The 18291-nt window shown below is 40.5% G+C and overlaps 1 protein-coding gene across 1 annotated transcript; it reads right to left on the bottom strand.

Moving 5' to 3' along the window:
* Positions 1–1267: 1267 nt before the first annotated feature.
* Positions 1268–17749, bottom strand: ppp2r1bb (protein phosphatase 2, regulatory subunit A, beta b). The gene is made up of 15 exons (XM_061781462.1): positions 17590–17749; positions 16079–16169; positions 15830–15930; positions 14193–14425; positions 13938–14085; positions 11319–11474; positions 10561–10675; positions 10422–10492; positions 9868–10002; positions 6878–7051; positions 5683–5743; positions 3751–3905; positions 2139–2281; positions 1964–2055; positions 1268–1888 (listed from the first exon to the last, which is right to left on the bottom strand). The coding sequence occupies exons 1-15, from the start codon at positions 17665–17667 to the stop codon at positions 1872–1874; spliced, it is 1770 nt and encodes a 589-aa protein (XP_061637446.1). The 5' UTR covers positions 17668–17749; the 3' UTR covers positions 1268–1871.
* Between the last annotated feature and the right edge of the window lie 542 nt (positions 17750–18291).

Genomic DNA, 18291 nt, shown 5'->3' with positions numbered 1-18291 from the left:
TTTAATAGCTAACGACTATGGTTACGTTATCTTCCCAAACTCCACTTCAGCAGTCTAAGCCATGATGCAATACACACAAATATTAGCTGATTAAGCAGTGTAATTATTGGAAATGAATCTGTAGGAAACTTACCTTGAAGGAAGTTCATTTTACACAAAAGCATTACAGCTATGGATTTTTAACAAAACCGGCCTTCTTAAAAGTATCTAACCTATTTGCACTCGTTTTTGTCTAAAAAAAAAAGCACAGACTTTCGATTTCAACTTTCGAAACAGAGATTTACACTTTAGATATATGCTTTTCACTGGATAGTGACAGTACAGTTATGGGATAGTTTCTATAATTTAGCTGAATTTTCTAATGAACTACTGTTGGTTCTCATAGTTATAATTAGAAACATTGCCATTGCACAGTGTACAATGAAATGGTGGTTCCCAAAAACAAGAGTCCAACTTATATTTCTGAAATTGTCCATCTGAACACACATGAACATATGTCTTTCTCTATGGGCAAGTTAGCCTTCAGCTGACCTAACATACACGTGTGACAGGAAGCTAAGTACTTGGAACATATAGGAAGAACTCAACATAAAGGCAACCAGAAGAAATCCGGGTTCAAACCAGTGTTGCCCTCCGCAATAGACAGAAGCGAAGACGGACGCCAAACAAGCTGGAAGCAGCTGTCAGCTGTACTTCTTGCTTTGTTCTGATGGAATCCCCACTGGACCACAGCTGACGTCACAGTGGGCAGAAAGTACACTGACCATAATGTTAGGTAGACATTAAGTCTCACAGTGCAGGGGTGGGGCAAGTTTTGAGGTCAAGGGCCACATTTATTTTTTGATGGGACAAATGGTCCAGGTCATTTGAAGATGAGGTTAAAAAAAATATGTATATCTGAGTCGCACTTTTAACGCTATGGCATACTAAATACTATTTTATGTTGGTCATGAGGGATAGATTGTATTATTCACAGATATTTAATGAAATGCAATTGCTCAACTGTATAATATAAAATCAGTTGACCAATTATTTGAGAATTTTAATTAACCATATTTTGCCAACTGGTCTAATTAGAACCAATACAAGCGGTTTCCAGAGAAAAAATGTTTTTTTTAACTATAGGAAGTTCTTGCATGTTGTGTACTCTATGAATCTAATCTTGAGGCCCAAAGGGAGAAAAAAAGTTCCAAGTGTTACTAAATGTTCGTGTGTGCACAAGCTTGACGACATTGTAGAGTCTGTAAAAGGAGGCATGACACGGATGTGTTCTTTGTTACTTTATTCAGATGAAGATACAGTAGAACAACATCAAATGTGTGAAGCACTGAAAAGAACAATAAAAGCACACTGGTCATCAATGTTGAACAATGACGGTCGTGTCCACTTTTTCGGCGTTACTTGTTTGTAGAACAGCACGGCAGTGCCAGGTCAAATGCTCCAGTCTGGTGTACGGTAAAAAGCAGTTCACCACTTCTTTCATTGGCACAATTCCACTACTTTCTCCTCTCTTGTAAGGACTTGGGGAGCAACATGACAAGAAAGGTGGTCCTTATCTGTCTATATTAAGATAAGAACATGTCGCGTCTGAACGACTTGTAGTAGAATGTCACATTTTGATGTTGCTAAAACAACGAAGTGGGGGGATGTAAAAAGGAGGGATGTGAGAGGGGGTCGGTAGCTAGCTAGTGAGACTATTAGTCAGCATGCAGCATTAGACTGAAGCATCCGTTTACAGCGAGGGGGCTTGAAGGATCCCGGGACAGGAGGAAAATGGAGAGAAAAATCTTAATTATCAGATTGGTCTATACAGTTAGCAATTGATCTTGAACATCAATAAATATCTTGCAAAAGGGTTGAGACACGTTGCTTCACTTATGCCAGAGAGCTGCAGGTAGAGAGAAAATAAAGACATTATCAACTACAGGCAGTAGATGTCCTTTGTGTTGTTAGGAGCGCTTACCACTGATGGCCTCCTGAGCAAAGTACTTGACGTCCATGTCGGTATCAGTGGCCAGCTTCTCCAGCACTGGCTTCACTTCACCCTGCAGCGTGCTGATCACACAAAATGGTGGCCGGTCAGGCGCTCCAGCGAATGACGCGCAGACATTTTGATGACTGCGACAAGGAGGACTTACCCTTCGTCCAGGATCGGTCCGATCTTCTGCAGAGATTTGGCCACGTTGAAGCGCACATTTGCCACCTGGTCGTTGGACATCTTGAGGACCACGGGTAGCATCTGCTTGGTGGTGATGTCCTGCCCGCATGCATCAGAAAGGGCCTGAAAGCAAGATGAGATTAAAGGGACTATGGCTCGCCAGTATGGGATTTCAATAGTCAAAAGAAAGAAGAGAGACGAGAAAGATGAGCGGCCAGTTTGTTCAAGAAACATGCGCAGGACTTCTACCAAGAACAACTTCATACAACGTAATGGTGAGTTGCATTTTGAATCATTTGTTTTCATTTATTTCTATGCCTGTCCGTCAAAATGTGTCTAAATACTGGTCTGTGGTGCAAAAAAAAAGGTTGGGGACTGCCGTAATGTGGTGGGAAAAAAATATATGACGTCATTGATAAATCAATTGACTCGATTTTCATAACAGTCAACTGATAAATAAATAAATAAATAAAAACTGGTGCTCCAACCACTGGAGTGAACACCTGTTCAATGGAGAGATAGAGACCCACACAATAGGTGAAACCTCAAAAAATAAAAAAACTTCTATAGCTTTCAACACATTCCAACTTGAGACACCTTTTAAACAAAGTATTTGAGAAAACAAAATTTCAAGCATTAAATGCATGCAAAAGACCGTACATTTGTAGTGCCTATGTATTAGATTCATGCATGTGCCTTTAAGTGGCCGACAGTAGCTCCTGCCCGAGTGTGCTCTTTTTGTTTTTTTAAATTATTGTGCTCCTGGCATTCAATAAAGGGCTGAAAGGTGCATTGGTGACTGCATCTCTCTTTTTCCACATGCCAGTGGGCATTATATTAAGCATACTGTAAAACCAATCGCAGAAAAATCCAAACTAGCAGGGCACAAACATTTAAGCCTGGCTGGAAGTGAATTTCCATAGGTTGGAAGCTCTGCAACGGCGACACACCCACCAAGGCATACATAAACAAGACTCAGGCACCAGACATTTACAACTGAAAAATACTTTCAGAATCAGAATCATCTTTATTTGCCAAGTATGTCCAAAAAACACACAAGGAATTTGTCTCCGGTAGTTGGAGCCGCTCTAGTACGGCAACAGTCAATTGACAGAGAACACTTTGGAGACATAAAGACATTGACAAAAAACAGTCACTGAGCAATAAAGGGTTAATAGTTATCTGGTAATGCCGATACCTTTTTTTTTTTTTTTTGGACAATTTTGCAAAAGATGCAGAGTCCTCTAGCCCGTAGAGCAGTTCGAATGACTAATATTGCAATAGTCCTGTGCAATGACCATTGTGCAAAGGGCGCCGAGACATCAAGGAGTGTACGCGGCTTAAAGTCACGAGTGGCGCGATAATCTGGGACAATGTCGATTGTGGAAATGTTGCAGATACTCCTCAATCAGTGTGCAAATGGAGCAGATGGTACTCTGGCGTGAGTGGCCAGTATTGGTCAAATACAGATATGCAAATAGCACAGCGTGGCGAGACTACTACAGTGAGTGCACGAGTAATATATAGGTAAAACAATGTGTGTGTGTGAGAGAGAGAGAGAGAGAGAGAGAGAGAGAGAGAGAGAGACTCACATTGATGCAGAAAAGAGTAGTCATCCTGTGGAGGTAATTGGGGTCGTTGGCCATGCCCAGAACCTTTGGCACAATGGTGTTCTGTGCCCACTCTGCTCCAAACCTCTCCACCAGCTTCATCAGGTTACAGGTGGCAGCCTCGCGGATCGCGTACACTGCACAACGACAAATCGATATTATATTACTGCACCGATCTCACCTAAGGAACCACATTCACCACTTTAGATGTTTAATTAAAAAAAAAAATCTTTTATTAAAAAAAAAAACAAACAAAAAAAAAGCCTTTGAAAACAACCATTAACCCTCCTGTTACATTGGTTTCCAAGAAATGGCAATATTTACATCTTGGCCTACATATTGAGGAAATTTCATGAGCAGATTACTAAACCTTCACTTCCATTTATTAGGTAATGCTGTTGTCCAACTTGTGTTTGACTTTGTCATTATATTTGATATGTTCAGCTACTGGAGAACTGTGGCCGGTTGGCTGTTCAAAATTTTGCTGCGTTGTCCAGCTAGGTGTTAAATGATTTGCACTGCAATGTAAGTTTGGCTAAATAAAAACAGCTGCCTGCTATGGGTGAAAACCACACTCAAGGCAGAGCCAATTAAGGAAAACAAAACAACGTAGTTTTTCCCAATATATGCATACTACTGCAGTGTGTAGAGATTTTAATCACAAGGAGCATTGAATAAATAAATAAAACTGTTGCTAAAAGGATTGTATGAAGTTCATACAATCTGGAGAGTGTGTACTTTATGTAAAAGTAGTCTGGACTTGCCACAGCATGCCACAGAGAGTTTCACAAAATATTCACAAATACCAACCTAGCCCCAGTTTCACAAAATATATTCACAAATAACAACCTAGCCCGACAAACAGTACTATACAGCTAATGCACACACACAAAAATATGGAACAAATGAAAGTAAAGCGTAATATTTAGCTTGATTTATTTTTTATTTTAAACAACCTGTAGTTTAAAAGAACACTGCAAGGAATTCTGGGAAGCATTAGCAAGCAGCATGATGCTTTATGCTGCCGACAATGCAGAGACTGTCACTGTGAGGCACATTGCCAGCAAATTGCCCGTCTTTCACATCCACATGGGTTGACTTTCATGTCACACAGAGGAGACCTGGCTTTTAAAAGCATGTGCTTGTGTAGCGTGTGTGGATGGTGACCTCAAGTGGACAAATAAATAACTGCACCTCTCTAAAGCATCACATAACACTGAATTTGTATGAAACTTAAATGTGTAAATATGCAGTTAAAAAAACTGGGCACTACTTTGTGGGTTTCGTCGACTGTTTGTGGACCATAACCCCTGCAATAAATCACTGTATTCGGTTAGCTAACATCGACACATGACCTTGTATTTGCATTCATAGATGTGCCATTGTAGTACAGATTGCACTTCATCTTCCTTAGTAAATGTGAAATGATCCCAAACAGTCTCCTGGCTCGACACCAATGCGTCGACACAGAGTGATGCGTGCGACTGCAGTACCATTAGTCAGTGAGGGAACTTGATCCCTGCAAAGCTTCAAGGCAGAGATTTTGCTTCAACCTTTTTTGTAATCTAATTATTCAAGACAGTGTTGCAGCCCTAACTTAACACCTTCCTTTTCCGGCATCTGATAGTCATCTTGAAAGGATGAGTAATTTTTCTTTACACATGTATGATGTCAATGTTAAAATGTTACTCCAAAAGTTCCATGCACAATTATACATTTTATGGAACGAATGGACATTTTATATGGGATCGTTTGTTTTGAAATGAGGAGACATCTTCAACCAGGGTCATGGAACGGATTGTTTCTACCTTGGAGATTCCCTTGTATTAACATGTATTTGTATGACTGTTCTCTGTCATCCAGTTAATGCATCAGCACCTATAGGAGCAAAAATAAAGCATAGTTTCACCTTACCATGGTCAATAAGCCAAGCCATACAAAGCGTGTTCAGCTTCTCATCGAAGAATTCCACTCCCTGTGCAGGAAAATACAATTAAAATCACACAAATACAATTTTCTCTAAAAGTAAGCAGCGGAACATTTTAGCTGGTGATTTCAGCATTGTGACTCACCAGCAGTGTTGCCACAGTTACCTTGAAAGAGAGCCTTAGTTACTTTACTGATTACTTCAGCTTAAAAGTAAATTCGTTACTTTACTGATTACTTGATTTCAAAAGTAACCGAGTTAAAAAGTAACTTTCAGCAGCTGCCAAGTGGCAGGAATATCAATTATCCACAGTACAAAAAAAGCATTAGCTTAACCGTACTCATTACTTGGTAATGTACAACGTACAAGTTACAGAATGATGTCATCAACATTAACAAATAACTTAAATATTAGTGTCGTTGAAGCCACATTAAACGAGCAACGTAGCGAAGACCTGACATGCCAAAGCGCCACCTAAATATAAACGAGCAAACCATTCTCAGTGCACCTGATACAGACACAGACTGTAGCAACCCTGCCGATTGTGTGGGGGTTCATGAAGGCAACTGTGTGCGTGTGTTTGTACAACGAACCTTATTATTGTCCTCTTTAGAGAAACTCGAAGTACTGACCATTACCAATTTAAGTGTGGCAATCCCTTTTCCGCATCCATTGCGTTTGCAGCGCTGGCTACTTGGGTACACGTGAGTTGACCATGTGCTGCAAACGTGCAATACGTCACGTGACGTCATTGCCCCAGACGGCTCAATTTATAAATATTTTTGCCTTTTTTCGATATTTTACTTAGTCGCTGTGTGCATTTTAGTTATGGATCGATAAGAATAGTGTTTCGTCTGTTTTATTAGTCATTACTAAAACAAAGGCTGAAAATTGGTCTACACTTATGACATGCACCGTGACTAAATCAAGTGTCTTGGTTATTGACTTGCCTTATGTTCCCAAGCACTGTAGTTTGTTAAAGATAAATATCTGTTGTCTAAGCACAAATAGCATATTTAATATCGAAAGCATATTAAGATCTTGCTCTCGCGAACAAAAAAGCAACTATTAGCAGATATATCAAACTAACTGTAATCTGACTACTCTACTATAAAAAGTAACGTGTTAGATTACTTATGACGTCACCGGACCGCATTTTTTGGAGCTAGCATCATTGCTCACCAGCTGACCGGCCAACAGGGGCATGTACTCGATGATGGCCAAGCGGACCCTCCACTTGGCGTCTTCGGCCAGCTCCACAATGGCTGGCAGGAGTGACTGGGACAGCTGACGGATGCCGATCACCTCGTTGACACAGTCCAGGTTGGAGATGATGTTGAGACGCACCTCGGGGCACTGTGGACACACAGCAATCAAAACCCACACTCTCACACAAAATGTTGCATAAACCTAAAAATAGGGTTGGGCCAGTACCGGTCTGGTATAGTATTGGGCTGATACCGGCCTTAACACATTCACTGCCATTGACAGCTTTAGAAGTTAAATATCCATGTTAACTGGGAACGCTGGCAGTGAATGAGTTAAAAAGGTATCGTGTACTCATGAAGGCTGCTGACAAACAAGGCAAAAAAATCCTCGCCACTAGTTAGCACTACACTGCATTGGCAAATCATGTGTGTCACAAAGAAACGTCAATTAACAAAAAAAGACATTTTATACATCAAAAGTACTAGTAGTAAAATGGTAATGCTATAATGAAGTGTACTATATAGCGCTTTATCTACCATACGGTGTGCCTCAAAGCACTTTACAAAGTCTCACATTCACCCATTCACACAATGAGCAGCTGTTGCTATGGAAGGTCCTGCCAGGACTACTGGGAGAAATTTAGTGTTCAGTATCTTGCTCAAGGACACTTCGACAGCGGAGCATCCCTCCCTAAAACAATAACTATAATGTAATAATGATGTATAGGCTTTACACGATCAGGATTTTTGTGTACTTAATTGCTCAAAAAATTATATTTACAATAAATGTATCTTTGTTCCTCTATTTCAGTGAGGCATAGTGACAGACAAGAAATGAATGGTCTTCTATTAGATGGCAGGATGTAAATACAGTAATTAATGTATCCACTTTTTGTGACATTTATATTTGTTGGTGTGCCGTGAGATTTTTCAATTGTAAAATATGTTCCTTGGCTCCATAAAGGTTGGAAATCACTGCTCTAGTCAGATCATGTATTCTAATCAGTCAGGTCAAACCAACATTACAATATGACAGAAATAATGGGTGCTAACTTACTGCAATTAAATTACTTTATCGTAATTAAATTACGCGACCCTAGTGAGGAGAAGCGGCTCAGAAAATGGTAATTAAATTACTTCATCCACACCGAAACTTTAAAGTGTGATTTGACAGAACGGTGGTATGTTTATGTACAACCATCAGTGTTAGCAGTAGCTTGCTAGGTAGGCTACATAACGTTTTGTTGCCTGCTTGCGATCCGTATCGTATTAAAAGTATGTGAACATACCTCAAGCAAGCCTTAAACGAACGTCCTCTCCTGTCCTGAGCACCGGTGACCACCAACACCCTTTCCCCCCCCCATTTTGTCCTTATAATACAGTCAGTGGGATCCACTCTTGTAGTCGTCGCAACGATAACGAGTGTATCCGGTCGCATTTGAGTTGACGAGATAGCCCAATGATCGTAAAAAACGGGATGCAGCGGTATTGGAATACAATATTTTATTGCGGTAGTCTGACATAGTGCAATCGTGAAAAAGCAAATTTGTCTTGTTGTCTGACCCGGCATTAGGTGTTGTCTGTCCCACACCACCGACATGTCTTTTATTGATTTTTTAAAATAACTTCATTGGCCGTCAGATATTTACAGTACTACGCCAAAGACACGCGACAAGGCTAAAAATAAACTAGCTTTTGTATTCAAATATACTGTGCATGATGGTGATGCGGAGTAAATGTCTTTTGCAGAGCCTATCAGATCGGCGACTTATGACATTAAAGCCGATCAGCATAAAATACTAATTAACGGTCAATACCGATCAGGCCGATAAAATTGGTGTAAAGTCTAATGCTAACCCCAACGTACTAACCCTTATGTGGTTTCCATTACGGCGACTCCTGGAACAGTTAATTTCTAATAATAATAAATAATAAGGTACTTACCCAAATACAATTTAATGAGCCAAGAACAAGGGGTCTTTTGGTTTACAATGGAGTTCTGTTCCGACCGCAGCGATGTAACCCAAATTTGTAACAAAGTAAGCCAATTATAGTAAATATTTGGATTTAAAGACTTCAAGGCCAATGAGCAACAGTTACAGCGGTAACTGAGCATGCCGTCTTGCGCCATGGGACCACATAATTAAGCCGCTACGCAAACTCATTCATTTTGCGCCTTTCCTAACTGCGTATATCGCAACCTTTGTAATCGGAGGACTCCCCGTGCAACCTTTTCCATCATACTCGTTTACCTCCTCACTGAACAAAAACCAAGGAATACAGAGTAGTTTGACTTTTCCTGTGTGTCAAAACAAATGATTAACCAGGATAATAAAGTAGTTTTATTTTCCAAAGACGACCACCATGGTGACCATGTTTAATTAACCCCATGAGAGAAATTCAGGGTATTTTAACAGCTCAGGGCAATTTTCATGAATATACTCCAAAACCCACAATTTGACAATCTGAGTTGCCTGGTTAAAAAAAAAAAAAAAAACAAACAAACACAAAAAACGAGCTGCACAACAGTGAGAGTTGTCTCTTTAGGAGAGAGAAGAAAAAAATAAATAAAATGCCCTGCGTGAGCGTCACCTTAAATTATTGAAGTTATGCACGTCTAAGCTGTCAGTGTTTGAACAGTAATCAAATTAGACACTCTCGGTCTTGTTTTGCACCAACGAGAAAGTGGGCTAACTTTAAATAGGACTGAGGAAAGCAGAGGAATACAAGTCAGTTTCAACTCTTAGAAGTGTAGAGAGGAAGAAGAAAGAGTAGAAGTGTTTGGACAAAGCGTGACAATGCTACAGAAGAGTCCTACATCGATTCCATTACTCTTTTTCCTGGTTAAAAATAAAAATTGTAAGGGCACCTGTATAAAAATCATACAATGATCGCAAAAAGGATATTGGCTGTGTAGTTTAGTGAAGATGTAGAAAAAGAGAAACAAATGTGTATTTTCTCTACCTCGTCCTTGAGCTGCGCCAGGAAGAGAGGCAGTAAATGCTCTATTGTGTTATCCTTGCCCAGGATGGCAGAAAGGCCCATAATGACCAAGGCCAGTGCTGACTTCACATGTTGGTTGGTGTCTGAAACCAGTTCCTGCCCACAGGCGGCAAAACACAAATAAACATCAGAACTAACAGTCGGTGGAAGTTGATAGTGTAAGATAACAGTAATTTAAAAATATATATATATTTTACATAAATGTATGTATACTCTCAAATTCCCAAAAAATTAATAAATAAGCGGAATTAGTCGAATTAACCTTAACACATTAGTTTACACTTTAGGTGTAAATAGTGCCCTCTGCTGTTGGAAAGTTGTACAAAAAGCAGGCCATTTCAAATATTGTCATCTTAAGAAATAATGAGCACCGCGGACAAGTTGTCTCTTCAAGGTGTCAGCAAAGCTCATAAGTTACAAGGTGGGCTTTAAAAAGATGTCTTACGTGTCCCTACACATGCAATTCACAGCAAATTGAGTCTGAAGTTCACCTGGAAATGGCAGATATTTTTTACCTTGACGCAGGGAAGGATATGAGTCATGATGATCTGCTCACGATTGTCCTCCTGGAGGTTCTCACAGAATTCTAACCATAAGAACATTCAGTAAGTTATGCGTTGATATTTCTTGTAGAAGTGTGTTTCAAGGACTGACCTTTGACTTTGTTAGCTGCAGCGGCACGGACCTCAGCCTCGCAGTCCTTAAGAAGGTTCTGGAATGCTGGGACCAGGTCGTTCTTCGTGATTTCTGGACCCACTGCTTTTTGAAGCTTGGGGGGGGGGAAGAAAAAAATAACTTAAAGTATCCAAATAACTGATCAACATTAATACAAAAGCATGGATTGAGTATTTTAAAAGTTATAAGAAGAATTAAAACTTGTATTCGGGTAGCACCGTTACCAATCAATCGTACCGTCAGCTATTACAAAGGCAACTCTGTTGATCATATACTAACTTAACTAACACAACTTTAAAAAAAAAATTATATCACAGAATGTTAAACTATATTATGATATACCCACTGCTTATTTAATATAACTTTCCTTAACTACCGACATCGACCACAGGGACTAAAGAAGTGAGTAATGATTCTCGGCACAGCAAAGCTGACATCACAGTAAACCTCCATCATAATGGCATCGTGAAAGTGCAATCGCATAACAAGCACTTAGGCACAGTGGCAATCAATGTCAGCAGTAAAAGGGCTTATTCTGCAACTCTTGTCTGTACTCTAATGTCTGCCACATTTAAATTCACAGCAAGAAAGCAGTCCGAGCAGCGTAGCTCAAGTCTATTCAAAGATGATTAGCAACATCCATCTAAACTGGCGCATTACTGATAATTATTCCATATCACTATTAACACTGCAGTGAGTGAGTTCATTGTCAAGAAATGTTAGTGAAACGATTTTACCTCAGAGAACTTGTCAGCCACCATGTAACGGACCCTCCAGGATTTGTCCTCGGCGGCCTGTCGCAGGGTGGGCATGACCAGGGTCTCCAGGTCCTCCTGAGGCAGCAGAGTGGCAATGCTGACGCAAGCCTCCACTGCCAGCAGCCGCACAGAGTCCTGATGGAGGAGAGTGAAGGGATAAATTCAGCCACTGACAGAACAATGTAGATTATACATTTAAAAGTACAGTGGAAGGTCCAAGGCACATCTTATAGGTTATAAAATTATCACAAATAGCCAATTTTATTCAAAAAATTAATCAGAAAAAATACATTTGCACCATTAAACAAAAAAATGTATGTGTGTGGTGCAAGTACTGTTGTCTACTTTGTGTTGCCATCCTCATAGTCCACACTATAATATATGTGACTGAGTGTGTGTGTGGGTTAAAAAAGTGGGGCCTGGCCAAGTGAGTGACATGAGAGTCAGCAAATGAGAGTGAAGAGTTGGCGGTTGTGCGCTCAGGTCAGGTTCTGGTTCACCATTAGCCAGTCTGCATCTTAAACGTCTGGGTGTTAGTTGTGGCCTCAGCAGCTCGTGTACAAATGTGCTTAGTGCATGTTTTATTTTTACGATTTGTTCAATACAGCGACTGAAAGTGCACCTGCGGCTGTGTCTATGCTTGATCACCTGCGGGGGCATTAGAATACGTTTGACCCAACAGTGGTAGGCTATATTAAATTAGCTAACATCGACAAAGAATCGAAATCAAATCAAATAGTGAGGCTCTTAATGTCCAGCTCTACTAGAACTAAATTTATCATTTTTAGATCAACATCGTAATTTCAGACACGATCACGTGATGGCGAAAGCTGTTTTTTGGCAGCGTTCCCAAACGTCCCAGACTCTGTCAACTACATAGAGTGGAAGAAAATTATTTGACCCCTCACTGATTTTCAAAGTATACCCACTGACAAAGACCTGAACGATCTATAATTTTAATGTTAAGTTTGTTTTAACTGGGAGAGAAAGAATACCAAAAAGAAAATCCTCCCTCCTTTCCCGGCTGCTTGCAAACTGGGGGAGGGGGAAATGCTACGCAGCGTGTGAAGCTACCTTGCTCAGTGTTCTCACCAGCTATGAAAAGCTCTTTCTAGCTGGGCCGGCTAAACACCATCCTTCCGCAGTGCTGATCCTTTCCTACAAGTAACTAATTCGCACCTCCATGGCAGCGAATAAGTTACATTTCTGACACATACCAATCACTAAATGGTGGACGAAATGGAGGAGGAGGCGTGGGTGAAAATAGAGGATATTTTGAGAGGCTGGTCTTGTGCTCCCATTCAATCACTTCAACGTAACCAGCGCACGGCATTCATCGCTCGCGCACATTTTGGCAACAATGACCGCAAGGGTCACTATTTAATCCACAATATGCACAGTATTGTTGTAAACCACAATTCATGTATGCTTGTATATACTGTATTTGCATGGCTTGGAGGCAGCAGACTATCTCGATCACTTAAAATGCAGTTCCAGCAGTGTGTGAAAGCTTAACTTTACAACACCATCTTGCATGAAATGGCCCTGAACACAGCGCAATTCTGGTTTCGAAATGCTTAGGAATTTCTCCCAAAATAAATTGAAGTAATTTATTCGGCAACTCCGGAGTTTGGCAGGTCATTTCTCATGAGATGTGTGTGTGTGCGCGTGTGTAGCAGCCACGTAGTGGGCAGGTACTTGAATACTAATTGTCCAAACTACATCAAAACTTCCAGAACAATTTGTCCAAATTTTCAAAATTTTGTCAAGGACATTTCTGTGGGCCAGTCATAGTAATTAATAAATTATGGCTTCAATATTTGTAATGTTAATGTTTTTATTGCATTAACCTCATAATGGTGGACGCAGTTGCAGCTTGACTAAGTATCAATATATGAGATTTCGTCATTCTATGCTTTTATATTACATATTTATATTTCTTGTATCCACAATTGCTGCTGAAATGATACATATTTACCCATTGCGGGACTAATAAAGGTTCTTATTTTATATTACAAAATATTTATTAATACTAATATACTTTCAACCTGCACACGTTGTGAAGTGACATGTGCAGTGACGTAATAATTATTTCCTGGTTTAGATGCGGCATCCATCATGACACTTTTGTAAGAAGTGTAGCTTATTTGCTACCATGGAGGCGATGATCAGTGACTGACAATGCGTTGACACTGGACGCTTGGCAGCCAGTGAGGGTCGGGGGTTAAAATAGCATGCACCGAGCAGCTGTTCAATGTGGACGCACCGGTAATGTCAGACGCTGGATGTCCCCCCAATATCCAGAACAATCGGTGCTACGACCGTTAACGAGTCAACGTTCAGTGATTTCTGTAACAAAATACAGCAATTCCGTAACATTTGGCAGCTTTTGCAAGAGGGTTGGTGTTCAAAGGCTATTGCATTCAATCACGTAACCGCATGGTGTTCAAACTTAAAACCAGGTCAGACTCATTTTGACCTATGTTATGCATAAAACAGTGGGAAAATGTGGGTTTTGATGGAAGGGGACCATCAAACTTCTGCTTGTATGCATGAACATTGTGGGTACATCAGATAATTAGGTAAGGAGACTGGTACCTGCTCATCGGAGGCCAGAGCTGTGAAGAGGGAGATGATGTCGCTTCTAACATAATCCAGCTCCAACACTCTGGCAAACTCGCCCAGTTTGGAAGCGGCAGCACGACGGACCATAGGAGTGTCATCTGAACACAGGGTGCGGAAATGCCTAAAAGATGACCACAAACACATTTTATCAAACGACAATATAGTTCACAGGACTTGGAATAAAAACGACCCCAAAATATTTCTAGTGGTTGTGCGAAAAAGACTTACTGGCGAATCTCAGCCTTGACAGTGCTGGAGACACGAGGATAGCAGACGCTAAAGAGCCCGCAGGCAGATGTGCGAGAGGTGAACCAGTCACCGCAGGACAGACGCTTGACCAAGGGCTCAAAATGGACCTCCAGGTCAACTGGAGAATGCTCCTGAGAAATCTTACGGAGAGACTCCACTGCTTTGTCTCGGACGACAGTCTCCTCCACTGTCGCTAGGCTCTCCAGGGGAGGCTGGGAGTCAGGGAAAGGATGACGATGTCATATTACATACTGTATGCAACAATTGGCAGAAGTCAGTACAGTACAATTCGGATTTTTACTTTTAATCAGTGTTCGGGCTGCCCATTCACCAATGGCTAATTGAAACAGGATGTGGTGACGGGGATATCGCCCACGTTAGCCACACTGGTGAATCAAAAGCGCCTGCGTCAAAAGCTCATCACAAATAAAAGTTGAGCGCGCTCATTCTGCTGTGTATAGTGATGGGCAAATGATACCGAGGCTTTGGAGCTTGTGTCACTCTTCCTGAAGCGGAGTGAGTTGAAACGCTCTGTCAGAGCTTGTATCAAAACACTTTTTCTCCTTATGATGGTTTTCTGCACAACTGTCAAGTCAGCAGTCTTCCCCGTGATTCTGAAGCATAATAAGCCAGACTGAGACCATTTAAAGGCTGAGGAAAACCTCTGCAGGTGCTTTGCATTATTAGCTGACAAGATTGGGACACAGGAAGCCTACAATGTTGCACTGTGTCATATATAAACAAATTTTGGGGTCTTTCTGCCATAATCAAAATTTAAACAAAGGCTTGAAATATTTCACTTTGTGTGTGGTGAACTAACATAACTTACAACTTTCACTTTTTGAAACAAATGATTGAAATAAATGGACTTTCTCTCAATATTAATTTTTTTGCCACATACCTGTAAAGTCCTTACGATCCATCTTGAGGATTATTAAGTAAGTGAATCATATTCAAGACTTACTGTAATTATGAACATTAATCAACATTTAATATAGTTTAAGTTTAGTTAAATCATGAAGTCAATTTGATGGAAGGTTTTTCTTTTTACAATTCAATAGTAAAATAAAGATTTGTTTATCATATTGATTCATCATAACATTTAGGGGTGGCCAACAAGAAAGTTATTTGTTGCTTATATCCAATATCGTGCTGGTCATACTATAGAATAATTAATTTCTTGTGTTTAGTGAATCATGCTGAAGATAAACTTACCCCCAAAAATGACATGCTAAATCAAAATATTTGTTTAGGAAAAAAATGAAAATCTCACAATTACAGTATTTTCCCAAATCGTTCTGCCCTAATCCTGATTAATGACTAGATAGTTTTGATTGGGCCCACATCGTTACAAGCTTATCAGCTTCCCAGTGATGAGGACTGGATAAGTGTGGCCAAAGGTTTAACCACATAAAACACACATAATGCTGTGGCTAAGTACACACAAGTGTGCTAGATTCTTATACGATTTAGCAACATTGGCTAAGAGGTTTCATAACCCAGTGCCAACCCTGCTTAATGGGGCTTGGACCTGCAGTGTAAATCCAGTCTTAATGTAACTAGGAGCTAATTCAATGTTTGAGGTTAGTTTCAATTCCAGAAGGCATGGAACTTACCAGTAGACAGTGGACGTACTCTGGGCCTCCCACCAACATGGTGAAATTGCCCAGCTGCTCAGCCAAGGCCAAGAGAACCTCATCTTCATCGTAGATGGTGTCTAATGGACAAAGAGGTTAAGCGTTCTAATTTCATGTTTGAGAATATGACACCATTCTTGATAGTGCCTTAGCATGTGATAACATTGTTAATAAATTACTGTCGAGTCATAACATGTTTTTATTGGGTGGATGGAGGCAAATGGTTACCCGTGAGGAAAGGAAGCAGTTCAGTGCGAGTCCGCTCCACACCGAGAGCCAGTGCAATAGTCGACAACTTCTTGATGCTGTTCAGTCGCAACTATATAGCAACAGAGAGAATTAATGACAAGAACGCATCTTGACGTCATATTCAACATGCAGTCAACCTCACCTACGGGAATTTTATTCTGTAAATCAAACTATTAGCTGAAAATCACACCAATGTGGATAATTTTGTATTCTGTAACACACCAAGGTGCCACCCAAACACCCTGCTTGAAACGGTAATAAGAATGAATTAGTTTGCATTTTTAAAACTCCTCATTAATACGTATACGTACAGGGGTAACTTTATTTTTCCATCTTAGCAAATCTTGTAATATATTGTTGGTGCTTAGCTCATAGACATTTTTTTAAGGGTCATGTTAGTTTGGTGTATATTTAGGGTTGTGATTCTCTAATAGTTTGGGACCCAAAAGCGTGTCAGTATATTTTCAAACTCATCTTACAAAATTACCCCAAAAGAATAAATGGCTTACAGATGTGATTAAAAAATAAAAATGCTCCAGAATTGCACATGTACTTGCATATGTGACGAAGACTGTCCGTAACGTCCACTAACAACCCAGGCTAAATTTAGCTCCTCCCTGCCATACTAAAATGTTAATCTCTCAGTTGAGACGTTAACATACTTCCTTAACACTGATTACTATTTTCAGGGCTTTGGCGCCATCTTGTGGTTATAGAAGGAGAGCTAAAAAAACAAAACAAAACCGGGGAGTAGGTGAAACCACAACAAGGCAGGATTTAACTTTCAATTCAATTTTGTACATGCTGATGTCATGTTCATCCTCACTTTCTTAGATAACCTGAAAGGAACTGCAATAGGAAATTGTTTAAAGATATAATGTCTATATTTTCAAAGGCTACTTTTTGTTGCGACTCGCGCACAAAATGTGGGTCAAAGGGTGACAAGAGTTTAGAACGACTGGTTTTGACTGTTATTATAGACCATTATAAACATTTGTGTGTGTTTGGGGTAGAGCTGAGCACGGCTACTGTTGTTATCGTGTTATTAGCCCTATGGCGAGGGCTAACATCAAATGTGACACAAAATGCAGTCAACCTGAGTCGAAGAGTTGCTACACACGCGTCACACTTCTTGTACGAATGAGAATACAACAGAAAATCAAACTACAACGGCAAAGCTGCTGTCGTTGCTAACCAACCACCCGACACGGAAAGACGTCAGAAGCTGGAGCGGCCAATTCCTTCCAATTGAACATTGCAGCGGTTAATTAACAACTGGTAGAGAATACGAGACGTCATATTTGATCGTGTATCGCTAACAGGCTCGGTAGCTATCGTAAGAAAGTGATGAGCTAGGCAAGGGTGCGCCCCTGCTTGCTTGGGAAACCCGGATAGGCCCCACTAGCTTCTTTGCCAGTTAGCAACCGCTCGAAAAAATGTCCCGTTACCGGCGGACTATTCGGGGGAACGGCTCGGCGCTCGCCACCCACCTGAACATCTTCGTTCCTCAGTTCGTCAATGAGAACGGCGATAGGGTAGAGCGAATCGTCTCCATCGGCTCCTGCCATTTTAGATTGTGCGGCGACGAACAAACGAATGGCGGCTGCGGCCGACTACGGGGTTTCCGGCTCACTTAAGAGGGGAGCTGGTGCGTTCAATGAAATGCGTTTGCAAGTCACTCGAATGGATGACGTGCCAACAAGAACAACAACAAAACAACAACACGCTTGGAAAATTATCAGTGGACACGCGAATAAAGGCAGTCGCCGTTTCATTGTATCCACAGTACATAACCACGTCATTAAAAAAAGCTGAATAAAAGAGCTGTGTGAATATTTCTTTTAAAACACACAATCACTCTACTGTGTTAAATGTCCAATATCGCCATACATGTCAAGTCAAGACAAGTTCATTTGGCCTTTAAATCTTATTGTTGCTTTTGTTTTACTGGCATGAATAAGATAATCATTGTAATTTCTCCAATTTAAATATATATTAGTTTGAAAAAAGTGTTTGCTAAAAATACAGTATATAACAAAAAACATTTAAAAAATGAAAAACGGATTTATCGTCTATCTATCTATCTATCTATCTATCTATCTATCTATCTATCTATCTATCTATCTATCTATCTATCTATCTATCTATCCGCCTGTCCGTCCATCCGTCTGTCCGTCCATCCATCCAGGACA

This window comes from Phyllopteryx taeniolatus, chromosome 8 (genome assembly GCF_024500385.1).
Source record: "Phyllopteryx taeniolatus isolate TA_2022b chromosome 8, UOR_Ptae_1.2, whole genome shotgun sequence".
Taxonomy (NCBI): domain Eukaryota; kingdom Metazoa; phylum Chordata; class Actinopteri; order Syngnathiformes; family Syngnathidae; genus Phyllopteryx; species Phyllopteryx taeniolatus.
The sequence above is the reverse complement of the archived record's forward strand: the minus strand, read 5'-3'. Positions and strand labels throughout refer to the sequence as shown.

What these genes read in the sequence shown, in the direction of transcription:
- ppp2r1bb (XM_061781462.1), bottom strand. Translation starts at nt 17,667, where the DNA reads ATGGCAGGAGCCGATGGAGACGATTCGCTCTACCCTATCGCCGTTCTC. An exon ending in AGTACGTCCACTGTCTACTG is followed by an intron (nt 14,426 to 15,829) that starts GTAAGTTCCATG and finishes CCTGACTCCCAG; the next exon opens with CCTCCCCTGGAGAGCCTAGC. An exon ending in TGGCGCAGCTCAAGGACGAG is followed by an intron (nt 7,052 to 9,867) that starts GTAGAGAAAATA and finishes GTGTGTCCACAG; the next exon opens with TGCCCCGAGGTGCGTCTCAA.